This window comes from Physeter macrocephalus, chromosome 5 (assembly GCF_002837175.3).
Source record: "Physeter macrocephalus isolate SW-GA chromosome 5, ASM283717v5, whole genome shotgun sequence".
NCBI classification, from domain to species: Eukaryota; Metazoa; Chordata; class Mammalia; order Artiodactyla; family Physeteridae; genus Physeter; species Physeter macrocephalus.
This window is the reverse complement of record NC_041218.1, coordinates 30,017,202-30,044,673: the sequence shown is the minus strand read 5'-3', so window position 1 is coordinate 30,044,673 and position 27,472 is coordinate 30,017,202. Positions and strand designations below refer to the sequence as shown.

General features: G+C 35.8%; 1 protein-coding gene across 3 annotated transcripts; it reads left to right on the top strand.

The window, feature by feature from the left end:
* On the top strand, positions 1-23,878 carry ING3 (inhibitor of growth family member 3). Of its 3 annotated transcripts, none has more exons than XM_055084867.1 (13): positions 23-163; positions 409-480; positions 3,074-3,174; positions 5,111-5,176; positions 5,308-5,368; positions 13,519-13,611; positions 15,457-15,528; positions 16,401-16,520; positions 16,872-16,930; positions 17,535-17,728; positions 19,037-19,229; positions 21,758-21,796; positions 23,329-23,878. In XM_055084867.1, exons 1-13 carry the CDS (start codon positions 136-138, stop codon positions 23,443-23,445), a joined length of 1,215 nt encoding a protein of 404 aa, XP_054940842.1. In that variant the 5' UTR covers positions 23-135; the 3' UTR covers positions 23,446-23,878. The 3 variants fall into 3 exon arrangements, with proteins under 3 accessions (XP_007114623.1, XP_054940842.1, XP_054940841.1); XM_055084866.1 differs by having other exon boundaries at positions 16,773-16,930; XM_007114561.1 differs by lacking the exon at positions 5,308-5,368 and having other exon boundaries at positions 1-163; positions 13,515-13,611; positions 16,773-16,930.
* Positions 23,879-27,472: the final 3,594 nt, after the last annotated feature.

Here is a 27,472-nt window from a genome sequence, read left to right as displayed (position 1 = left end):
TTTTTTTTTTTTCCGCCGAAGCCGAGCGGGCGCTGCTAGCGGAGGCGCCATATTGGAAGGGACAAAACTCCGGCGACAGCGAGTGACACAAATAAACCCTTGGACCCCCTCGCTCCCCCAGCTCTAAGGGCCGCGATGTTGTACCTAGAGGACTATCTGGAAAGTGAGTGGGCGGCGCTGGCGGGCCCGACTTGGGGACCTGCGGGCGGGCGAGGGCGGGAGTGGACGGGCTGGCGGGCTGGCGGGAGGGAGGGGGAGGCGGGGGATGTTTCTTTCTCACGGTAACTGGCAGCCTCGCTGTGGGCTGCCGGCTCCCTCGACCCCCCCCGACGCACGCACGCACGTAGCGACGTATGCGCGTACTTTAGCCGTTGGCCCCGCCCCTCTGACGGACTCTCCCTTTGACAGTGATTGAGCAGCTTCCAATGGACCTGCGGGACCGCTTCACCGAGATGCGCGAGATGGACCTGCAGGTGCAGAGTAAGTCGGCGCGTTTGCCCTTGTTCGCTGCGCGCGTTCAGTGCCAGACTTACTTGCCATCGACGCCAGCGACTCTGCTCATTGGCTCTCCTCCGGCTCACTCGCTAGTACAGAAGGAGTTGTCCAAAAGAACCGGCAATGCCAAATCTTGCCTCTTCTGTCTCCCACGCTAATTTTCTCCTGGCTTTTACAAGAGAAGGTGGCATTAGAGCACGTGTGCTCCTTTCTCGAATTTGGGACTGTGCAATAAAAGTTTCTATACCTTCGTTGAGAATGTAGATATGTTTTAGTGCACATCGGCATACATGTTGCGAAGATTTTGACTTGAGACTTCATGTATAGAACATAGATTTCAGCATTTATATTTTTGTTGAAGTTCATGCTAATCAAAATTCAAGAGCGGACAACACATAGAAGCACAGGTTATATGTAGTTCTTTAGAGACCCTGGTGAACTTGGAATGTCGCAATTGAAAAGTTACACATTAAAGGATACATTCTCAACTGTCAACAATATGGTAGTTTCTCAGTCAAAATAAGAAAGTAAATAAAATTTTACTGTAAAGCTTTTTGTCTGCTGTAACAAAAATTTTGACTTTTCTTCTTTCAATTATAGCTTGGTAGTCCGGAGACGTGTTCCCCAAAATAACCTTGCTCTTTCATAGAACAGTATTTAATTTATTTGATCTTTTTTTTTCTGTGAAGTTTCTTTAAAGAGTTTATGATTCAGAGAGGGTAAAGAATAAATACCTTTGGAGATAACAAGGTAAATACTTAAAGCAAAATTTCGAAACAAGGAAACAGTGCTGAGTACCAAATGTATGTCCACCATGCTCTGAAAGAACCTCACACACCTTCCCCCTTTGTGAAATGAATATAATATAGCTGTTCCAACTATCTTGTACAGATACTATATTAAAAATTTTTAATGTGAAATATACGATACACAATTAAAATGTATAATCAAGTGTACTTTGTTGGCTTCGTGTCACTCCTTTTGTTTGGAGAAATGTAAGTACTCCTTAATTGTTTAAATAATATTAATGGCTGGCCTTCATGGGGTGTATCTGCAGAAGATGTTTCTTGATCCCATGTGTACCAGCTATGTTTGGAGTATACATAGAATTAGGATTGAGGTAGGTTTCTTGTGCTGACAGGTTTTCTTCTTAGAAAAGTAGGGGTGGGGGAAGATCTGGATTTTGGGGTATGATAGGGAAGAAAGGAGTATCATGGAAAGCGATCAGAAAACAGAACATTCCAGAGTGTGGGAGTCTTGAGGTAGCTAAGAACCTGCCCCCCCCACCCCTGCTTTTCTGCCCCACCATGCCACACACACTTCCATACCCAGTGTTCATGAATATTCTTTTCTTAGCCTCCTGTAGGTTTTATGTGGTGCATAATACAAGGTGATACATCATGGAAATCACCTTCTTCTGTTCAGTGGATTGCAGTGTGGAAGTCTGAATTGTGTGTTGTTTCTCCAGCTTGCTCACGAAATTCATTTTAACTTTAATGTAGTTGAAATGCTAAAGTAGTGTTTTCTACAGGATTGAACATAGATTTTATCATCAGACAGATTTATTCATTTATTCATTTATTCATTTTAGGGCTTTACTAACTTATTCATTGGCCTTGACCACATTGCCACTTCTGAGGGATTTTTATTGTCTTGTGGATTAAAAGAAATACAGATAAATTAGAACGTTTAGTACCTGATACGAAGTGGGCATTCAGTAAAGGGTAATAGTTATTTTATACTTTATCATTACAAATGTTAAGTCCTCTAGCAATTTGGACTTGATTATGTAAGTTAGAGGTTTTTTTAACTTGCAATTTTTACAATAATTAGAATTATCTAAAGTGAATAGGTATTATGGATTAACAAAAGATACCTCTTTGTCAAATAAGTTAGGAAATGCACTATTATGCACTGCAGATCTCCAAAGCAGTATAGTAAAATAGTTTTCCTCAATTTACATAGCAACAAAATCCCTTTTATTTATTTTTCCTTTTTTAGCAGACATAGAATGAAATGACTGTTAGCACACACTTCAGGAAAAACTTATCTAGAACAAATAATAATGTGCGTTAAGTGAATAAATGATTGTACCTACCATGTTCAGTCATGATATGAGATGATGGGGTGCTTAATGTTATATAGCAAGAGGTTGAAACCTTTTTATCACATTTTCTTATTGAAATAAATGTGAGGATTATCAAGTGGTGATTTCAATAAGAAATCGTGTTTCAGCATATTTGGCTGACTTTATACCATTAGTTTTTGACCCCAAGCTGGTACTATTCAGCAACTATGGTATAGAATCTATATACATTGTTGATTACTTTGACTATTGGAAAAAGTTTAGAAGTAACAACAAAAATAAATTGTCAGTAGGGAAAATTGTACCTTTTTTTTTTACTAAGGTAATTAAGGCACCATATATTTACATTATTAGAACATGACATATTTAAGTTACAGACCAAGTAAAACAGTGTATGTGGTCAGATATTTTTTTCTTTCTTCACATCAAAGCATGTATATTCAGTGTATGAGTTTGGTCATCTAAATATGAAATGTTTTTATTATGTCCTAGATGCAATGGATCAGCTAGAACAAAGAGTCAGTGAATTCTTCATGAATGCAAAGAAAAATAAACCGGAGTGGAGAGAAGAGCAAATGGCATCCATTAAAAAGGTATGTTCAACACTCTGGATGATTTATCTGTGAATTTTTGAGACCCTCTGAGGAAGATATTTTAAAATTAAATAGTTTGGGGGATATCAAAATGAGGGAAAGTTATCAGTAGCTCTTTAGAGTTTAAACGTGACTTATAAAATTAAAAATGATGTATTAAATGTTAGCGCTTCAGGTATAGGAATTTTTTTTTATATATAAATTTGTTTATTTATTTTTGGCTGCGATTGGGTCTTTGTTGCTGCGCGCGGGCTTTCTCTAGTTGCGGCGAGCAGGGGCTACTCTTCATTGCGGTGTGTGGGCTTCTCATTGCGGTGGCTTCTCTAGTTGTGGAGCATGGGCTCTTGGCGCACAGGCTTCAGTAGTTGTGGCTCCCAGGCTCTAGAGCACAGGCTCAGTAGTTGTGGCTCGCGGGCTCTAGAGCGCAGGCTCAGTAGTTGTGGCACACGGGCCCAGTTGCTCCGCGGCATATGGGATCTTCCCGGACCAGGGCTCGAACCCTTGTCCCCCACACCACTGCGCCAGCAAGGAAGTCCCAGGAATTTTTAATCATTGAAGCATTTTGGTAATTTAGAAAATTATTTCAATAATTAGTGACTCATTAGAGAGTCACAAAACCATTTAAAAAGTACATTTTTTCTTTTAATTTGTTTTGTTCTAGTTACAGGTAATTAAAGTTGCCTTGTCTTTATATGTGTATTGTCTTCCAATTTGGGCCACAGACTGGGGTGAACATTAGCAACCTTGAAGCATATTTTATATATTGCTAGGTACCTAGGTTGGTGGAATCATAGAAGAACAGAATCCTAAGAATTGAAAAGATCCTTAAAAAGTATTTAGTTTAAAATTCTTAATTTGTACATCAGTTGGTCCTAGAAATACAGAATTCTTTGAGTTTTTGTTAGTTTTATAGTACTCGGAGCTCTCTTCCAGTTTAGAATGGGTATCAGCTCTCACCTCAAGGTTTGCTTTAAAGGTGTGATCTAGTTTATTTGGGGATTCGGTAGAAGAACTACTCACAAGCCCTCAGTTTGGTCATGACTATGCCATTTGACTATGTGACATGGGACAGGTCCTTTAATACCTCTGAGTAATAATGGCTCCCTTACCCCCAACCTTCATAGAATTGTTCAAGAATCAACTGAGAAAGAAATTTGAAAACTAGTTGTGTTGTTTATTTTACCACATGGGGGGAATGTTATTTCTGTTAGGAGCAAAAACTTCAGAATCTTTTACAGAATTAGTCCTGACTTGGAGGATATCTGGAGGCCCAGGTGTGTATGACTATAGACGTCACATATATGCATCCTAAAGTCATTCATCATCCCTTTATCCTATTCGATTTTTGGTATAGCACAGTTTGGATATACCCTAAAAGTCTGATACTTAATGGAACTTCATAGGATTTTTAAAAAATAATTTGCTTTATATGGGGGAGAAATCTAAAGTATAGGTTGATTGTATGAATTGATACCTAGCTTAAAATGAGAATTATAGAACAATTGGAAACAACGGACATGCAGGTCAGAATCCTTTCAATAGTTGCTTTTATAACAAGTTTTAAAAATGGATAGCATAAATACTCTTTACAAATTAGATAAGTCTTACATCTTAAATAACATTTATTTTTAAAGAAAAAGAACTATTCATTGGCTCACATAACTTGTACTAGTATAGAGGCTAGATTTGGGTGATATTTATTTTTTATTTATATCTTTTCTAGGTATTCTGAACATCTTCCTTTAATCCTTGGCTGTTGTCTAAAATTTCTAATCCTACCCCATTCCCACCCTATCCCTAACTGGATTTTTATTGCTAATGTATAATGACTGACAGTGATAACAAGCTATGATAATGAAAAATGCAGTTATATGTCCTGCATACACATATTTTTAAATTATTAGTTTATTCTTGAAACACGAATGTTTTTATTCAGGATTACTATAAAGCTTTGGAGGATGCAGACGAGAAGGTACAGTTGGCAAACCAGATATATGACTTGGTAAGTAAAATTAATGTGCATGCTATGCCGTATTTGAATTATGGATTATGTTTTAAATGGTGTTGGCTTATATGTAATAGGAAGAACAGACTAAACTGAATTATTGCTCTCTTGATCCCATTTAATTTCAGAGTTCAGTGTCTACTTTTTGGCTTCTTTGTGGAAGAGAGCCAGGCAGTCCACAGTCAGTAGGTCAAGAACCTTATATTTTAGCCAAATCTACATTGCTATAAGATTGTAGCTGATGTTAGGCTTTTCTTGTTTTTTTTTAACAAAAATAGGTGTTTATTTTACTAATCCTTATCTTCTTAAGGGAGTGTCCTTACTTGCCTGATAAATCATCTTGAGATTGTTTCTGTGGCAAAATACACGTAAGAGTACTGTGTTGATAGTTCTTGGTAGTCTGATTAAAATGAAGAAGAGACTTATTTCAATCTGTGTTAATGGATAGCACTCAGCTGTCTATTAAGTGACATCAGTAGATAGCGCTCAACAACTGGCACAGGTGGCAAAACTGGGAAACGTGATTAAATGAACTTTAAAAACAGGGTTTTTTACAGTAGCAGCAGCACTTCTTAAAGATTGAAATCACCAAGAAGACAGATATATGCAATATTTCTCAAATTGGTATAATTATGGTTTTTTTTAACGTAAATCATCTTCTCCCAAAGTATATACTTTAGGAAATACTCATTTCTGATTCTCCCTCAAAGCAAGTTAAAGCTGAAGACAAATGCTCACTTTTGATTAACTTTAGCATGTGGATTCATATCTTATTTTTGTAGTCTTGTGTGGATCCAGTTTTATTACTGAACAGATATGTGTTAATATAAATGTCATTGGTGAGCATGACACAGATAAAAGGTACATATCCCATATGGTATACATTGTGAATGCTATACTAAACTAGAAAACATTTGTCATGTAAAACCACAGAAAATGCTTAATTGTTTTTATATAGTGAAAATATTTTAATGGATATAAAGACCTAGGCTCTTTTGCTCATACAGTTAGTCTAAAAACAGTTTCATAAAAGATACTGACTAAAGAAGGGTAGAGTGGGCCAGTAGCTTGATTTACTGTGGAACGAAACCCAAAAAAAGTTCTTAATTGTTTTGGTCTTGAATTAGGTCTATAAACAGAGAAAGACATTTATATTTGAATCCAGGACTAATTTGTTTAGTAACATTCTTTCTCATATGTAGTGACTAGGTGTCAATCTTTATTTAGAAACTACCTGCTTTTTAAATCATATAGCTCTTTGGTTCCAATCTTTTGTTTATATTTTATTTTACTACTTTTTACACCTTTATTAAAAGTACTTAATGCATTTAGAAAAAATATATATAACAAATATATGCTTTTTAAATGTGTGTGTTTGTGTGTGTGTATCCATCTCTTGTTTACAAACCACACTGTTCATCCACTGTGTACTTGGTGTAATGGAGTTTTATGTGGGTACAATGGAGGAATGAAGAGTAAATGCTATAAATGCTCCTGTCCTCAAGGCGTCTGTTAACTAGTTGGGAAGACCTGCCCACAGAGACATGACCATAAGTAAAATGAAGAGCCTGTATAGAAACATGTTAACAAATAAAGATTAATACAGTTGGGTATTAAGGGGATCTGGTAAAAGACTGACCTAAGTCAAGCAGAGTTACTGTTGATTTCTTAGAGGGTATGAGATGAGTTTTGAACAGAATTTATTCAGAGCCTCGGGGGCCTGGATTCAGGTATTGTATTGAGGGGAAAGCAGTTCACTCAGAGGTAATGGATAAACACAGAATGAAAATAAAAATTAGTAAATTCTTTGAGGAAGATAGGTTATTTAGGCTAGAGATTGAAGGAATAACAGGTGATGTGTTAAATTTAATACAATGTAATGAATGTAATAAAAAGCAAGGACCCATAGTGGATTCTTGCAGACGTGAGTTCAGCTACTTCACTGACAGTAAGACTTTGGAAAATTTATTTAATCCTGGAACCTCAGTTTCCTTATCTGTAAAATAGCAGTATTAATTTGTGCCTTAAAGGAAGATTTGAATCAATCTCTCTCTTTTTTTCGACAGAGATATAGAGACAAATATAGATACATCTATATACATATGTCTATATCTGTCTCTGTATATCTCTTATCTATATCTGCGCATGCGCGCGCACACACACACACACACACACACACACACACACACACACACACACACACACACACACACACACACTCCCTCCCTCCCTCCCTCCCTCCCTCCCTCCCTCCCTCCCTCTCATAGCTTGGCAGATAGTAGGTACTCGCTCTTTAAAAAGACTCACTTCATCTCATTTCTCTAACAAATTTTCTACTTTCCTGAAGCCACTCCTTCCCTTTCAGCTCTGCCAAGTTAAACCTGTTTTTTTTTTTCCCACAGTCCCCCATTATTTATTTCTAAGACTGCCTTTTGTCTTTTCTCTATTCTTTCCTATCTCTGTCCCTTTCTTTCCCTCCCCTTTTCTTTTTGTTACTCCCCGCCCTTCTTCCTTTTTAAATACTCCATTACTATTTCAGGTGACCACAATATCCTTAATATAAAATCCATTCTTTTTTTTTTTTTGCGGTACACGGGCCTCTCACTGTTGTGGCCTCTCCCGTTGTGGAGCACAGGCTCCGGACGCGCAGGCTCAGCGGCCATGGCTCACGGGCCCAGCCGCTCCGCGGCATGTGGGATCTTCCCGGACCGGGGCACGAACCCGTGTCCCCTGCATCGGCAGGCGGACTCTCAACCACTGCGCCACCAGGGAAGCCCTAAAATCTATTCTTCTTGAGGCTTTATGTTAATTTATTATCCTCCCACCTTTGTGGCCTTTCTCAGTCTCCTTGGGTATCACTCAGAGCAGTTGCTGTTCCGAAGGGTTCTGTCTTTGACCTGCATTGTTTCTTACTCTGTTCAGTGGTTCCCATGTAAAGGTAGCTTTCTTATCTTCAGCCCCAACTCCAGAGGCTGATGAGACCAGATGCCACACGGTGAAGCATTGTTGTGATGCCAGTTTTACCCCCTCCCCGCCACACTACCCAAGTTGAGAAACATTTCTCCATTACTTTTCCATGTGTGTGCTTAGTTTTAGCAGTTATGCAATAATTATTCTTCAAGCTCAAACTTCTCCTCTGAGTCTGTTCTTATCTGAGAATTCCTAGGCCCTAGAACTCATTGTATTAAGACTTGAGTCTTCTCGTTTTACTTCTTTCACTAGCATCACTTCTCATGAATAAATAATTGTTAAAATGTTAAAATCAATTATGCACCCTCATTAAATTCCTATAACATTTAACAGGTGAGAGCTTAGAAGGCTCTGTGCTTCAAAGGTGAATAGATAGGATATAGTGTAAGCGTAAAAATACAGTAATTTTTATTTTTAGATCCTTTACCAAGTAAACAATGGTACTTGTATTTATACAGTTCTACCTAGTGGGAGAGTGTAACTTTCACTCATACAGCAAATATTTATAGATCTCCAACTATGCATGGTCACTGGTGCTGGGTGGGCAGTAATGATATAGACAGGCAATGAATATAGGCAGACTAGATTATTGGAGATTTTGGTAAGTGCTGTGAAGGAAATAAACATTGTGGAAAGAGGGGGAAAGAGTGAGTCACTGGGGGAGGCTTTAAGAGTCTACTAGTCAGGATGAGTGTAGTCTAAGGAGGTGACATCTGAGGCAGTACTTGGAAAGTGAGAAAGAGCCAGCCATGTGACAGGCTTAAGGAAGAACATTTCAGGCAGGTGATGGACCAAGTGCAGTGTCTGAGGTGCAGTGTCTCAGTCTCCTTGGGTACACTGACAGGTTGCACCAGGAAAGAGGCCAGTGTGGTTGGTGTGTCGTGGGAAAGAAGAAGGGGGTGTGAGTGGGGCAGGCAGAGGCCAGCATGCGCAGGCCTAAAAGCCGATGAAGCAGTGTTTTTAGTCTAAGAGCAGGGGAGGCCAGTGAAAGATTTTAAACAGAGGGGTGGGACACAGCTTAGAGGACATTGTGTATATGGCTTTGCTTAAACATTATATTATTATGGAAATGTCAAGTAAGCAGGTATTATTGTTACAGGTTTTGAGATACAGCGATTGAGTATATAATTGTGTTTGATTTTGCCCCTCAGTGTTTTCTATAGCACAGTATTTAATTGTATTATTTTTCATTAAAATATTTTATTTACTTTTAAAATCAGTAGTAAGCTTTTTATTCCTGTGACCAACACTGTACTGACTACCTCATTTATTAAGGAAAAAAATCAGACTGCATAAATATCCACAGATGAAGAAATTTGTGGAACTAGAGGTTTTTTGGAACGAACCGACGCTTTATTTAAGAGGGTTTAGTGAAATTTGACTAACAGACAAAAAAAAAAAAATCTATCTTATTAAAATAATTTCCTTCCAGAATCCTGATGTTCATAGGCTTTAAACACTTTTTTGTGTTCCTCAGTCAGATGTCACTGTCATAAGGCCACATTAGATTACAATACCTAGTAAAGGTGATTTATATATATGCTGATAAAGCTTGAGCTTTTAGTTAATGCTTGAATGGTTTTAGCAGCCTCTTACAGTGCTAAATACCCTTGAACTTGCTTCTTTTTTATATCCTGCTTTATTCCTGAGATGATTATATTTCAGGCCCACATTTTACCTATAAATTTGAGAATTCCTCATCTGATACTCTAATTAAGGAAATATATTATGTGAGCCTGACCTTTTGATTTGTCTTCTATCCTTATTGTCTTTTAGGAGAATGATTATATGTAGTTTATGCGCTAAGGCCTTAAGTATTTGATTCACCCTAAAGATGGATCAAATTTTCATCTAGTTTAAATATAATTCAGGATGTGAAGAATCATTTTCATGACTTACCATCAGAGAAATGATTTGCCATCCTATTTCCTTTTTATTCCCCAGTTTACCCTCCTGATTCCCTATTACTAGATCTTTTCATGGATAGAAATTTCTCTCTTATTGCCATGGATTTCAACTTAGAACCTTGTAGACTGAGTGCTCATTATGAAAGGGCAAACTCGACATCTAACTTTTAGAATTTGACAGTGTTGGGAGCCATAAAATCATGGAAAAACTTTTAAAAAGCTATATTCAGTTCAGTTTGAGTCCATCAATTGATACATTTTAAAATTTGAATATTGGAAAACTGGGAGAGACAAAAGAGAAAGAAAGGATTACAGCTCTATGTAAAAATAATTAAAGGGTCAGGATTTTTTGTTTGTTTCATGCAGAGGGGCCAAGGGTGACTTAAATATTTTATGATCATGAATATATTAACAAATAATGTTGACAGAATTTCCTTTGTCTCTGTAAAGGTCAGAAAAAGGACAGTAAATTTAAAGAAGTTATGATTTGGGGTTGTAGGATATGATTTAGGGTTGTAGAATAAGGAACTTTTGTGGCTAACATTTATTGACATTAAGTGGGGAACAAATCAATAATTAGACTCTGTGGTCAGCCTTGTGTTAGAAATCTGTGGTTAATGGAAAATCTCTCGATTGGATCAGTACCCTCTTTACCACTATAAATCAGTCTTACAGGGTCAGGTATTTGTAGAGGGGTACGGTAACTTGGGTTCTTGCTTCACCTGATATCTGGGGGGCCATTATGGTGCTCAGCTAGGATAGGTGCTTTACCCATTCAGAATCATGTAGGTAGAGGGAATGCACTTAATAATAGGTTTCAGATACGTTCAGTGCAGCTCTTGCTATTGCTGTTTAATACTGTTTAAGTATCCTGGAGCTTTATAGCTTAAGTTAAATCTTGTGGTCAACTTCTTTCCAACTCCTGATTTGATTTAGTACAGCAGTGGTGCATCGAATAAAAAGAATTCTCATTGTTTGATAATTGCTTATAATATTAATCAGTTCATAATCTTTTTTACCTACCAGGAAGTGGGAATGATTGAAAGCTCCCTTACAAAACTCCCCACCACAGTGTGGTTAAGCCTTTTCTGTATCTGTTTATTTTAATTGTGAATTCGGTTTTCAAGTTATTAACTCTTTGGGTTCCACTGCTTTTTCTGAACTATCTAATTTGGGAATTCCATCATTATTTCCATGTTTTCAGGTATAATAAACATTATTAGTGCTATCTTAAAAGATAATTAAGCAATTCTTAAATTCAGGGGTGGAATGAGTTAGGGAGGTATGTATGGTTTCTTCATCTCACCTCGATACCCCCCTGCCCCCAACCGAGATTCTAACACTTCCTGTCTATACTGTCTGCCCCTATGACAGGCCACACCAGACTTCGTTTTTCTCGGAGAATTCTGTTTGTCTTCTTGTCTCTACACATTCTTTAGTTCTTTAATTATCACTCCTTCTTTCCACCTGTTTGAAAACAATCCATTCTTCACTGTCTAACTCATTCATAATTCCTTTATGTCTACAATAGCCCAATATTATATTTTTTCTTTATGTGCTACTTCTGACCCTTTCTCGCTGTTTTTTATTTGTTACATCTAGGAGATTTTTATTTATTTGTTTGTTTATACCTTTACTGTGTTAAAAATCTTACATAAATCTTGATTTGTCAGCTAAATTTTAATTCCTATGAAGGCAGGGATTCTCTCATTCTTCAGGTATTCTCCGTTTACTCAGTGCCAAGCACACGATAGGAACTCAATATTTATTAGTAGTATAGTTGTAGGTAAGAAAGGTGGTTGAGTATTTTCATTGCATTAAGTAGACTTGGAATTTAAATATGAGTATTTTTTTGATTTCCCTTGAGATTAAATTTTGACAATGTAAGAGATATTCTTGAATAACAGGTCTGTGTTCACACTTTATTATTGGAAGGGAGTTTCCATTAAAAAGGATGCTCAGTTACCTGCAGGTTCTGTGAATAGTAGCATGTGTCTATAATACGTGACCCTATAGAATTTTAAATATTGTAATTACAACTTCTTCCAAGCTCTGAAAAATTATGTGTGAAGATGGAAGGAAAATTGGGCCTTGAATTATTGAAAAATCATAAACCAGCATCCCAACGATTACTGTTAATATACAAAATACAAATAATAAGACAATATTCTTATTTTTTCAATTTGAATTCTATTACTTTGAGTTAAAAAATTGGCTTCTGCATGCGGAAGTTCAGAGGGCAATGTTAGGTATAAACAGTGAAGCACAATCTATTACAAATAGATCAGAGTTAAGTCTCATTTTTATAATGCACAGTTATTGAATTTGGGCATGTTGCTTAACCCTTCTGAGCCTTAGTTCCTTCACTTATGAAGTGGAGACAGTAATAACCTATCTCAAAAGATTAGAGCAAGGACTAGAAAACATAAACCTTCCAATGCACCAAACACATTAGTGGCATCTAACACCCGCAAATTGTCTTTTGCTACTCTTCTTCCCCACTCCCTCATTTAGATACACATTATTTCATCGAAAGTCTTATTTAAATTTTTTGCCCTCTGGTGTATCATAGCATTTTGACATTTGTGAGAAAGTTACTCTTAATTATAACAGGGATTAAGAGGGAAACTAGAGTTTGAAAAAAAGATGTTGACAATAATGTGACATGAATATTTTTCAAGACTTGGTGTTTTTTGGTTTCACTTCAAAGTAGTAAATTTGAATAAGTATTGAAAAAATTTAATATTAAGCTTTAAAAATACATTAAGACTTGTTGCTAGTTTGAGGTGTCATAAAATTTTCTGAAATCAGTCCAAAGATCTCTAGGTGAATGAGAAAATACAATTTTGCCACCTTAACCAAGGGCAACAGTATTACAATAAAACCCTTTTGACCAAGCTCTTTGTGGAATGGCATTTTCTGGCTAAAAACCCCTTTTGTTTCAACTCTTTACATAAATGTTTACAAGTATAATGGTCCACTTTCCTGCCTTAGAGAAATGTATGTATAGAATATAGGAGCCTCTTTGTTTGTAGACTGAGGATCTTTCATTCCTTACTGTGACAGTTATTATGGTCTGGCAGTGTGGATGGCCTTGTTATAAGTAGGAGATTAGGCCAAAAGTAATCGCAGGGCATACTAAGAACTGTTACCAACCCTCCTGTACCACCCACCGCCCATCTTTGCTTTACTTTTCATATCCTACTTCTTCCAAACATTTTCTAACAAATTGCGATTCTGGTTTCTTAAAACTTAAAATTTATTCAAGGAAACTTCGGAGATACTTAGCCTAGCACCCTCATGTTATAGATTAAAAACCTGTGGTGTAGGTTAATTGACTTGCTCAAGGATACAAAGCAGATGCACTAAAAGAAATAAAGATTTAGTTTTCCTCATTAAACTGACACTTTAATAGTGTCCCAAATTGTGGTGGTTATCTTTGATCTTCTTTGAAACAGGTAGATCGACACTTGAGAAAGCTGGATCAGGAACTGGCTAAGTTTAAAATGGAGCTGGAAGCTGATAATGCTGGAATTACAGAAATATTAGAGAGGCGTAAGTAAAATTTACAGTTTTGCATCAATGTTGGACAGTACATGTGCACATCATTGAGGAGACACACGTCCCACAGAGGCTTCTCAGATCCTGCTCCTTGGTGGACGGTGGCACCTGGGTGGGATAGCTTGGTCCCCAGCAGTTGGACTGTTTGGGTCATGGATACTTGGAGAGATAATATATCATCCACTCACTCTGTATGAAAGTAACATATTAAGTCATTCCATTTTTTAACATGGATATATGCTAGTAAGATGAGTGGTAGGAACAAAGATGTAAAGGAATACAACCATCTAGAAACAAGTCAGCCATCTGGCATTACGTGTTTTGACTTTGCCCTGCCAGTTTATGCACTTAAGTGTTGAGGAAGGTTGTTATTTTTTCTTCTTAAGGACTGCCTTAAAGCTTTCCCTCAGCTGTGTTACTAAGAAAGATTTTAATGAGTTCTTCAACACTTCCTCTTTTTCTCAAGAAGTCTTTCCTAAACTTTCTCTTATCAGCCAGAAACCATTTTAATATTTCTCTGCAAGACTCGACTTGATCTCCTGCTATAATTTACTCTTTATCACTTCTAGGGTTTAACTCAGGAGACTTCCCCAAAATGGAGACATGAGCTCTGTTTCTTTCACTAATTTAGCTCTTCTAGCCTAAATAGATAATGTCCATAAAAGCAGATAGTGCTGTGCTAAGCCCAGAGTAGGCACTCACTAAATGTTAGTTGAATCAAGTCAGTATTATGGCTGATTTCTAGTAGAATTTAATTAAAGGATTCAAGCATCTCTTTTCTTGGTGCACTTCAACAGCAAGAAATAGGTACAGCAACATGTACCTATTTCTACACACAGATGAAAGGTTTCTTTAGAGTGTTAGGTTACATATATCTCTGTTTATGTACTCACTAGACGTCAACTAGGGCAGCAACCACACATGAATCCATCTTGGTACCCATAGTTGCATGTTTGTATTCAGAAATAGATCCATCATTTTAGATGATCATCTTATTTATTTGTGATACTTTTATTCCAGGGGGACCCTATCTGAAGATAATAAGTATTTTGAGACAAAATAAAATATTTTATTTTATGTTTTTGAAATGCTGATAGTACCTGTGAGTAGCAGTAAGCCATGCCTATTCAGTACTGCAGGAAGGTTAATGAAGCATCCTCGGTTAGGACGCAGACATTTGAAAGTAAATTAGATCAAGTTATAAAAATTGCTCTACCCTGTGCCCTGCCATAATTTCATCTCAAGGGATCAAGATAAACCCAGGAAATTTCTTTAAAAGTATTTTAAAGCTTGGCAGTAGAGATTCTGTGCATCACTTTTCACAAACAAAATCCCTAACTTCTTTTAGGAAGTCTTTACTATCACATGTCATTTTAATGATCAAATAATTTTCTTTCATATAGTAATGTCCCAATGCCTAATACTTTAGACTCTCCCATTAAAAGGTCTTCAGCTCAGTAACTCTAGGTTGAGTTTTTCAGATCAGTAATGGAGTTATAATACCCATTCATCCACTTATGTGGTACCAAATGTCGTGAATTCCCTAACTCAGACATTAGCATGCCTTGACCCATTTTGTACTTAAGGTGAATATTGAAAAATAGGTTACTTATTGTTTAGAAAGAGGATCAGATTGGCTCAGGGTAAAATTGGCAGTGGTGACCCCTAATGTGTTTGGCTAAAATGGTACATGCATAGGCATCAGAGCTTGCCAGTCCTTTGCTGGTTAAGGGTACAGAGTGCCTGTATTTGATTGATGTGTAAAGTTCTGTGGCGATATCTCATGTGGTATATCTCTATGCCTCTCTTTTTTTTTTTTTTTTTTTTTTTTTTTTTAAGGATCTCTGGAATTAGATACTCCTTCACAGCCAGTGAACAATCACCATGCTCACTCACATACTCCAGTGGAAAGTAAGTTTGATTTAGGACAGCTAAAATTTTAAAGACAATTAAAAATTCATTATATTATCTATGTCTTCTCTTTCACTAGCTTTACACAACCAATTGGGAAACGAATATCCTCCCCTTTTATTTTGTGAGATGTATTTTTTTCATCACAATTACTGACAGATTTATCTTCTTCATTTGGGAAGAGCATATTTGATTTGGGAACAGGTAGTCTGTTTTCCCTGGAATTCATTGCAGAAGAACGTGTGGTACTAGTAGCAGTGTATACTGACTACATACAGATACCTGATTCTCTCCAGGGAGTGTTAGAACTAAGCCAAACAGTAAACTACTTGATTGTGGGCTCTTTGTCTTTTTTATCCTTGCTTTTCAATTTTTTCGCTTACTAATTTTTTAGCTGACTATTTACTGTTTTTTAGCTTACTGTTGGCTTATAATAAAGTCTCAAATGGTTGGTGAGTTAGTAAATGAATGGTTAGTCAGATGCTAGCTGGCTAGATGACCGTATTGGTGCCTTTTTTTGACAGAGCAATTTGATATGAAAGAAAGATTGATTGAAAATTATTTTAAATTGTAGTTAATGTCTTGAAAACAAAATTCTCCTCATGTTATGTGTGAAACCATGGTGTATCATGGGTTATCTTCACTACTTTGCTATTAAAGTTTTTTAAATGTCCGAGCAGTCTGCTCTTACTAAAACAGGTGACACAGAGAGTTCTGTTTGTCCTGTCTTCTCAGAAAACATAATGTTCTGTATTCCATGAGGACCTCAGATCATAACTGTATCAGTTTATAACCAGATGAAAGTACAATATTATGCCTTGCCTATAGTTCTCTAAAATTTAAAAAAATTTGAATTTTTAATTTATATTCAGAAAGGAAATATAATCCAACTTCTCACCATACGACAACAGATCATATACCTGAAAAGAAGTTTAAATCTGAAGCTCTTTTATCTACCCTAACATCAGATGCCTCTAAGGAAAATACACTGGGTAAGTTTATTATCTTAAATATGATTGTTTTCTTTTTTTGTTTACATTAAAGTAAAGGGAAATGACAGCAATTAAGATTAATTATACAGATTCTTTACCTGGTTAAAGTCTACCATAGGAAGAAAGAAGCAAAAACGTGACATGAAAATTTTAAATTTAGTGATTATATCTGTGCTGAGAACTAATATATTTTAAGCTCACTAACTTTATGTTCTCTCTAACCATTTTTATTGCTTCTTTAATTCTATACAGGTTGTCGAAATAATAATTCTACAGCCTCTTCTAACAATGCTTATAATGTGAATTCCTCCCAGCCTCTGGCATCCTATAATATTGGCTCCTTGTCTTCAGGAACTGGTGCAGGGGCAATTACCATGGCAGCAGCCCAAGCAGTTCAAGCTACAGCTCAGGTAAAAAGGAAAAAGGTTTGGAAACAATGTTAAATTTTATCTGGATCCTTGGCAAACTCAAATAGAAACAACTAGATAGGAACAAAAAGAGTTTTCTTGCATTGTAGAGTTTCATTTTTAAATCATAGTTTTATGATATCTGACATTTTATTTAATGAAATGAATATGCAGAAATTCCCTGATTGTTAATGAAAAGTAAAAAATAGATTCGTACAACCTCTTGCAGATCCCTTCTCATAGTAATTGCTTATGACACCCATATTCTTGACTGTAAGCCACAGCACCTGCTAGGACTATACTTTATTCTTTCTACCAGTTCCAGGGCTTTCTCTGTCGCCTCAGAACTTAGGTTGCCTTGAGTTTGTTCACTTCTGTACTGGTTATCTGTATTCCAAATTAAGATACCCATCCTGTAGTTATTTCATAACTAGGTAAAAACTGATCTTAAATCTTTACATAAAATAGCTTAAATTACAATGATGAAAATAATGGTTTAAACAAAATAATATTGGATAAGCCAAAATAATGCTGTAACTAGTAAGACTTGAAAAAGAAAATATACATACTTATATTTATTAATACTACCAATGAATGTCTTTCTAAGATGAAAGAGGGACGAAGAACATCAAGTTTAAAAGCCAGTTATGAAGCATTTAAGAATAATGACTTTCAGCTGGGAAAAGAGTTTTCCATGCCCAGGGAAGCAGCTGGCTATTCATCATCTTCAGCGCTCATGACTACATTGACACAGAATGCTAGCTCATCAGCAGCAGATTCACGGAGTGGGAGAAAGAGCAAGTAAGTTTTATTGCTACAGTAGCCTGTACCTTTACTAAGTATGCGGACTACCTGGCATCCAGCTGGGCTTCTGTATATTAAACAAAGGCAGCATGATATGATGGGGCAGGGTGAACTTTGGGGAGGTGGGAAGACATGACATTTCCTTCACACTGACTTACTTTGAAACGGATGAAGTCTTTAAAAAGTGCTAAGAGACCGTAATTTTTCTAGAGTCTTAAATTGGGTTTATTAATAAATGACTTCTCTTTACTTTGTTTTGTTCATTAAGATAAACCATTTTATGAAACTTTTTCTGCTTATAACACCTTATTTTGTCATGTGTTTCCTGGAAATTTTTTTAAATAAGATTCTTCATTTTTATTAAGAGCAAGTTGTCTTAATTCTTGGTATTACATCCCCAAAATTGAAATTATGAAAATATCTCTAGATTTTATGGATGAGACTCTTAGGATGATTATATAAAAACCCGAACAGCATTTGGCACCATCTTTCCAAAGTACCTGCATATGTTAGGTATTCATACATAGTGAAAGTTCGAATGCTTGGCCAAAAGAATTGTATCATAACTGTATCATAATTTATTCTTTAAATGTATTGTATTTTCTGCAAGTAAATGTTGTATCTTCTGTGTTCCTGTACTTTCTGTGACTAAATCTCTAAAAGAATGATCAATGTAGAATTATCACAAAAGTGCTAAATATCTTAAAAATTCATTTAATAACCCAAACTTATTATAACTACCGATGATAAATTTTTGTATTTTTAAAATTTATTAGCATACAGATAATGGTAAATTTCTTGTGAATTTTAACACTTTTTGTTTCCTGTCCTACACAGGTAAGTATTCACATGTCAGTTGATGGTCATGATTATTTTCATCAAATGCTTCTGTGTATTTGTATTTTAGATTTTGATGAAGAGTATTCAGTTTGCTTAAAAATACAAAGAATGTCTGTAAGGTAGCCATAACTAATACTAATTCTTAAAAGTATTACCTACAATTTAAATCAATGGTAAGTAGTAACTGATTAAAAATTTATTCTAAAAACTTTGAAATATTTTGAAAGAATTTCCTTTGAATATATTTGTTCTCCAGAAAACAAAAAAATCTCAGATAAAAATAAACTTTATGAAAAATGTTTTATTGCTCTAAACAATTGTGCTTTTAAATCTGTTTATCAGATTGAGTGTTAAATATTAATTTATACATTTAATGTTATTTCATATCATACCACTTACTGAGAAGTTATTTTCGGGTAACTTCTTATGGATGCTGAGCAAATAAAACTGATACTGTTTTTTCAGAAACAACAACAAGTCTTCAAGCCAGCAGTCCTCATCTTCCTCCTCCTCTTCTTCCTTATCATCATGTTCTTCGTCATCAACTGTTGTACAAGAAATCTCTCAACAAACAACAGTTGTACCAGAATCTGATTCGAACAGTCAGGTTGATTGGACTTATGACCCAAATGAACCACGATACTGCATTTGTAATCAGGTAAAAATCTGACATAGGTCTATAAAAGCATAATCTGAATAAATTAGGAAAAAGAGCTACTCCATTTTTTTAGAGTTCTTTTTACTCCAGTTAAAAATACCTTTGCTTTTTAAATATATTTTTCTCCTGCTTCTTATAAAAGCTGTTTGCTGTAAATACAAAGAGTATCAAGAAACATATAAGTCATCCATAATCTCGGCCCTCAGATATAACCTATAATTAAACATTTCGATGTACTACTACTATATACCCCACATGGATGTTGTCTTAGCCTGCTCAGGCTGCCATAATAAAATACAACAGACTGGGTGGCTTAGACAACAGAAGTTTGTTTTCACACAGTTTTGGAGGCTGGCTAGTCCAAAATTAAGGTGCTGGTCAATTGTATTCCTGGTGAGGGCTCTCTTCCTGGCTTGCAGACAGCCCCCTTCTTGTTGAGTCCTCACATGGTGAAGAAAGAGAGCTTTGGTATCTCTTCCTTTTGTTATAAGGACACCAACTTGATTGAATTAGGGCTCCACCCTTATGGCCTCATTTAACCTTTATCCTCCTCACAGGCAGTCACATTGGGGGTTAAGACATTAACACATGAATTTTGGGAAGGGACACAAACATTCAGTTCATAATACATATGTACACAGATACACACATAGGTGTCTGTATTTGAATTTGACAGTTGGAATCATGGCATGTCCTTTTATGTAACTGACTTTTTTCACTAAATCATGTGTACTGAACATGATTTTTCTTGTCATTTTTTTCTTCTCACAGTTATCTGTGAGAAGTGGTTTTATTTTTTCAAAATTACAGATAACATTATGGTAGGCATTTTTTATGTAATCCATTTCATACATCTAATTTCTAGGACAATCCTTTAGAATTTAAATTAAGTTATAAATATTTGATACCAACTACCAAATTATCTTCTAAAATTTATTACCGAAATTAATAAACTGATGAATATGCCTGTTTCCTAAACCCTGTCCAGCAATGCATTTTATTCTCTCTTAAAAACCATGTACCAATTTTGATAGTTTTGAATCACACAGTTGTTTCAATTTACCTTAGTAGTAAGATTGGATTTTTTTGGCCATTTTGATTTCTTCTTTTATGAGTTGGCTGATTTTTTCTATCATTTTTGTCACATATAAATATTTTGCTTGGTTTATTTTTTTAATTCTAAAATTCCAATTTTATGTAGTAATGACTGTCAGTCTTTTTCTTTATGAATTCAACCGTGGATTATATCCTTAGGAAGCCCTCTTCCCCTTTACCCCTTATAAATGTGTCTTGATTTTTAAATGTTTTGGTCTGTTGATATGCTTTAATTTCTTCACATTTAAATCTTTAATCTATCTGCAGTATATTGTGTTTAACAGTGTGAGTTGCCAGTCTAATTTTTAAGAATATGCCATTTAAGAGTTTGCTAGTTCTGCTGTCACCTGATAAACATTTTTTAACATTAATGATTAAGAATATCCTATAAATATCCTGGCAGTAGAGGTAGATTACCTACAAAAGAACAAAATCAGATTCACCCTAGATTTCCCCTCTATAACACTAAAAACTAGAAGTTGATGAAATATGTCTGTAGAGCTTTGAGGGAGAAATCTAAGTGCCCCCACCCCCAGACCCTACCCCACACCCCCACAAATTGTTACCCAGAGAAGTTGTTGATCATGTGTATAGAATGGCAAACAGATATTTTCACTCATGCAAAGAATCAGGAAGTATGCCATCTAGTAAAATAAACTCTATCTGAAAATATATTCAGTTCATTGAGAACTTAATGAATTCAGGAATTAGGAAGTCGTGCTATAAAGTGCTAGTGAAGAAGAGCAAAAAGAAAAATGAGAAAGGACATATAATAAATAGATAATAAGTTTAGAAGTTTCAATGAAATGGGCTATTGACTGCAAAAATGTAAATGACCTAACCTGACCCAAGAAAAAGTAAAAAAAAAAAAAAAAACTTAAGTATGTAAATAATCAAGAAAGAAACTTAAAATCTTTATCAAAGAAACCACCCAAAAAGTTGGCTTCTTTGTCGAGGTAGTTTACAGAACAAATTCTTGCAGACTTTCAGAGTACATAATTTCTGTGTATCTCCCCCTACATCCCAGTCCCAAAAAAATCTTTCAGAAAAAAAAACTATAAACTATAAAACTATATGCACTGTTTCTTTTTTTTTTTTTTTTTTTTTGCGGTACGCGGGCCTCTCACTGTTGTGGCCTCTCCCATTGCGGAGCACAGGCTCCGGACGCGCAGGCTCAGCGGCCATGGCTCACGGGCCCAGCCGCTCCGCGGCATGTGGGATCTTCCCGGACCGGGGCACGAACCCGTGTTCCCTGCATCGGCAGGTAGACTCTCAACCACTGCGCCACCAGAGAAGCCCTGCACTGTTTCTTAATGCAGTTGTATATTCAGTGTATTTCCCTCTGTTTTCTTAACAGTATCATAGACAATTAATTTGGGTTTAGGTGCTTGTTATATAGTCATAATACAAATATTTAATTTTCTTTGAACTAGGTATCCTATGGTGAGATGGTGGGCTGTGATAACCAAGATGTAAGTATTAAATTTTTCTATTTAGGAATGAAAAAATCACAGATTATTATTGCTAGAATGTATACTTTTTTGTTTACTGTGTCTCTCAGTATAAGAAAACAAGTTTGAAGTTATGTTAATTATAATAATGCTAGAGTATTCCTCCCCCAAATAGGATAGTGTCCCTTAATGTATTCCCTATTTTAACTTCTTTAAAGCTAATTTTACAGTTTTATGTGCAGATTATACTTCTCAAAAGGTGCTACGTTGTATGAAAATTAGAAACACCCTCCTCTCCTTTTGCCAAAGAATGCTGTGTTTGCTAGAATTCAGTTCACTTATCACAGTGAAGAATTGGAACTTTAGAACAGTACATTCTTTCAGGAAGCATGATGCTAAGGTGAAGGCTCTAACGTGGGTTATTTTCCTCCTATTAGTGTAGTATTTCCTAAGGTACTCTGCAAGTGTCAGCCGATAAGAGCCACTTCTGATATGAAAAAATAAAGAAGGTTTGAAAGAAAAGAATTCCTATTTATTTTCTTTGAAGCTTAATTTGGGTTAGAGATATGTTTTGAATGCTTAGAATATTTTTGTCTAGTAATTTCCACTCCCTTCTTACTGTCACACAACTCAGCCCCCTTTTGTCCATCTTTTCCTCCAGAGGGGTAACTGAACCCTGAATTCTAAAAAGGACTAATCAGTAATGTCAAGATCCTAAGGTTAATAATAAGAGTTTTAAATTTTTAAAACAATTTGAAAATTGATCAGGGTTGGCTCATGAAAATGTGTGCTTTCCTGACCTGCCAGGTTCCCAACAACACGTTCACATAGAGGAAGACTTTCCTTCCACTCCCTGTGCAGAACCACTGTGGGCTGTTTGTGATTATTGCGAAACCATTTCAAGAAGGCCATTGTAAACTGTCTTCTGGGGCGCTTAGTGCAAATGAGGGATGAGAGTTCTGTGAATACTCCGTCATACTCTCTCTGATCCCTCTCATTCCCAGTGTGCTCTTCTACGTGCTAAGATTTTCTGTGAAAGTGTAGAACCACTTAGTATATTGCACAGTGGAACTCTTTTTCTCTGCATATCTAGGAATAGATGCACCAGAAGGGAAACCCAGGGCAATCCTTTATGTCTTTAATTACAAGTAGCTTGTTCTACTTTATGAGGAAATGAATAAGGCTGAATATTAAATAAAATCTTTAAAATACATTTACCGCCTATGTGAGAGACCCATCTCGCTTCTTCTTGTCCTTGTAGTTGGTATCAGTGTACTCTCCAGCTTAACAGAAATTAGTGAATTTGTGTTCATTATTGAAGGTTATGGGAGTAGATTACATGAACCTCAGAGTTAACAAAGATGCATAATCCTCTGTGTCTCCATTTCCTCATCTCTGAAACTTACCAGTTGGACTAAATGAACAATAAATCAGCTCCTAGATGTCAAAGTTCTGTTTCCATGGCTCTAATTATTAATATTTAGTCTGCTGGGCATATTTTAACATTCCTAATCTTTTACTAAAAACTATTTCTTTGCATTTTTGCTTTCTAGTGCCCCATAGAATGGTTCCATTATGGATGTGTTGGATTGACAGAAGCACCAAAAGGAAAATGGTACTGTCCACAGTGCACTGCTGCCATGAAAAGAAGAGGCAGTCGGCACAAATAAGGGTGGTCGTTTCATTTGAGAAAGAAAAAAACTCCAACATTTTATATAGGACTTTAAAAAAAAGAGAAAAAGGAGAGAAGAGACAATGCATTTCCAGGCAACCACTTAAAGGATTTACATAGACAATCCTGTAAGATCTTGAACTTGAATTTTATGGGTTGTATTTTAATAATGTAAGTAAATTATTTATGCACTCCTGGTGTGCTCTGAATATTATTCCAGTCAGCCTTGGATTATTTCAGTGGCCAACATATGCAGACGTTTGTACTCCTCAACCATTTTCTCCAAGTAATGGGCATTCTATAATTTAGACTTCAAAGAATTCCAACGATGAAGATTTTAAGAAAAGTATTTTATATTCAACAGGTATGTTCTGCTGCATGTACTGTACTCCAGAGCTGTTACGTAACACTGTATATAAATGGTTGCAAAACAAAAAAAAGTCAGTGCTTCTAAAAAGAATTTAAGATAATGGTTTTTTAAATGCCTTTATAATAAGCTTTGTTTCTTTGTGAAACTAAATTCAGCGGGCTGAAGGAAATGGTTCATGTGATAAAGTGGGCTGGTGTCCTCTAGAGTACCTGGGTACATAAACAGAAATTCCTGTAGGTAAAAACTAATCTGTGCCATTAGTCTTTATATGTTTCTGCATCCAGATAGAGTGCAGTTCATGAGGGTGGGAGGGCGGGGGGACTGAGGGGAAAGGGTGTTTAAGTGATACATTTTTATACCAAATGTGTTTATTTTTTTGTGCAAGTAATCCTTAAATTGGAATTGTATTAGGTGTTAAAATAAAGTTTTTAAAAAATTGCTTGTATTTATACTTCACACTTAATAATGAAAATTTCTTAATTCCAACTAACTTCCGATTTTCATAATCTAAAAAGGACAGAGACCCAGGACACAGAATGCTGCGTAATCTGTTATTTCTTTAATAATGCTTGGAATTTGTGATATGAAAATAAGGGAAAGACATTTTTAATGCAAATTTGAAATGCAAATGTATTTTTCTAGAACATCTCCCTGACTTTTCCTTCAGTCTAAGGGACATGAAGTCTAACTACAGCAGATAAAATGAAAATAATGATTGTAGTTGTTTTGACTTGAGGCAGTGTGGCCAACTTAAGTAAAGAGAACCCTTGGATTGGAGCTTAAAATTCAGTTCTCTTTTTGATTCTACCACATGTTGGTATGACAGTTAATTCACATATTTAAAATCACTCTGGGCCTTATTAAACCAGAGTGACGCTGGCTTCAGGATGTCTATAAAGCACTCCTAAGGTTTTATTCTATAGGTGCTATTTAAATTATAAATTTTGCATAGTGAAAGTTTTATTTAAGGTATAATATCAAGTCTGGTCGATAGAAAAATCCTTAAAACTTTAGAAATACTTATTATGTCGTATTTCTTTTATATTGAAACTTACTGGGCTCATCAGATTTCTGCTTTAATCAAAACCACTTATGAGCCTCTTAGAACTTATACAGAAAACTATGAAATGCTATGCAATGCTACCCAAAGGGTATGGATTAGATAGGGGATTTCAAAGGTCTCTTCCAGCTTCAAGATTCCATAATTCTGAGCTGCTGCAGTCTGATTTTATAACTGGACAGCCCATAAAACTAAGTTAGGTTCATTTGTGGGTACTCATGATTTCGTGATACTCAGTATTTTCATGGAGATTTTACAAACCTTTAAAAAATAATATATAATGTAGTATTCAGTTAGCTTATTAGCATGTTGCCTGGAGATGCTCAGTGGTATTGCTTAATCTGTATATAATGACTTTTCCAAACTCATTTGTTTTATAGGAATTGGTCAAAGGGAAAAAGCCTTACGTACAGCCTTATTTTAAGAGAAAGCTCCTTGTCAGAGTCAGGAACATCCCTATTTGCAGCTGCTATAGCCCCTTTCAATGTGTGAATTCCACTACTTAACTAAATCACTCAGAAAAACATTTTGACAGATTTTAAGCTCAGACATTGAATATTTTATGAAGTGTGTGTAAAGAAGTAAACCAAAATTTTGTGCAGTTTATTTAGTAATGGGTAGAACCTGTTAATATCTGAGATCTATACAATGGGCCAAACATGGAACTACCTCATCAAAAAAAGAAAAAAATGTGGCCAACTATTAATATTCTTTGTGACATTTACATCAAGGAGTATATGAGCAGTTTTGGTATTATAATATACACATTCAAAATCTTTGTTGTACAAAACTCGTGTAACAGTTGGTGGCACAAAAAATCCAAATGTGGGTTCACAGTTTATAGGTGGTGAAAATTGAGGCCTTACTGCTGTGGAGTGTATATTACAATGTTCATGGTGACACATTTGAAGCAATAAATGGCTTAATTAAATGCCTAAATGAAGCTGAGTGTTTGATAAACATGCAGTCATTCTTTTTAAGGGCAGTTCATTTTTTTGCTCTTTTCTCCTTTAAAGAAATTCCACATATTTTAGATTTTTAACCATCTTTGTTTTGTGCAATGTTAGTGCTCTTTGCCCTTAGACCTCAGAAATAGTCTTCTTGATCTAATTAATTAATTAATTAATTAATTTAGTCTTAGAAAAATAAATGTTTAATATACTGCCAGGAGTAAGATTCTCTTTGTAGACGTTGTAGTGTTTTCCTTCAACTCTCACATTTAACAAAAAATCTTTCAACAGATGGGTTTTAAGAGTAAAAGAATATCCTCAAAAATGTTCATTTTTGTAATTAAACGTTAAGCACCTAGATGTTGAAAATACACAGATGAAGGTATTTATGTGTATATGGGCGTGTGTGTGTGTTGGTGGGGAAAGTGGGAAGGATGGACATGTTAACAAGTAATTGCTGTATTTTGATAAGTGCTGTAATAGATGGATATACAAAGTATTCTAGGAACACTGGGAAGTTTAACATAGGAGGTATCATTTGAACTGATTCCGGAAGACAGATGAAGCAGGGAAGGTTTTCCAGGCAGGTGAAATTGTTCTAGAGCCACAAACATTCTGGGAATTTCAAAGTAGTCCGGAATGAGTGGACGTGGGTTAGGAAGATGTGCTGTCAGGGAAGGAAGCTGGAAAGCTGAGCGAGAGTCTATTCGTGGGCATTTTACACTGGGCCATGGCATTGTTTGTCAATAGGAGTAGTGATAGCATTTACATGTTGTCAGTTAAATACTTTATGATTTAACAGTTTAGTGAAATCATAGCACTTTTCTTATTGAGATTATAAACTAGAGATGACAAAAATTCATTAGTCTATAACTTGGAGGTTGCTTAAAAATTCTAAATTTAGGGTGAATCTTTTCTCCCAGTTTTTGAAACTACAAATCAGAATTGCTAGTCAAGAGTCTTAGATTTCCCTATTTAATGATAAAATCTAAATTATTAAAACATTGTAACTTCTGAACCAGGATCTTAATATTCATGTTTTGATTTTGCTACAGAGAACAAGGTTAAAGTGATTAAAAGATGAAATGATTTGAAAGTTGTTTTGTGTTTAACTTAAGTTTGATAATAAGGAAGAGATATACCCCCTTCTGGCCATTTCCGTTTTAAAGTAGTAAGTCATGTATATCTTGTAAGTCAATATTTTAACTTAATTAGTAAGATAAATGACTTTATTTACTAACAAATTCCTGGAAACCTAGACATAGTAAAATGTTTATTTGAAGGAAATTTAATAATAAATTCTTCAGACCCATACACTTTTCTTCACTCCTGGCAAAGGAGACTATAAAGAGGACATTATAATCATTCCTTTTTCTGCTGCTCATTGAAAATTCAGAAGTCAATGTGGGAGGTGAGGGTGAGGAATGTGTACAGGTGTGTGTGTTGCTTATTCCCGTTCCCCACTTCTACTGGCCTGTTAGTGAAGAAGAGTAGTTTTTGTTTGTTTGTTTGTTTTTGCGGTACGCGGGCCTCTCACTGTTGTGGCCTGTCCCGTTGCGGAGCACAGGCTCCGGACGCGCAGGCTCAGCGGCCATGGCTCACGGGCCCAGCCGCTCCGTGGCATGTGGGATCCTCCCGGACCGGG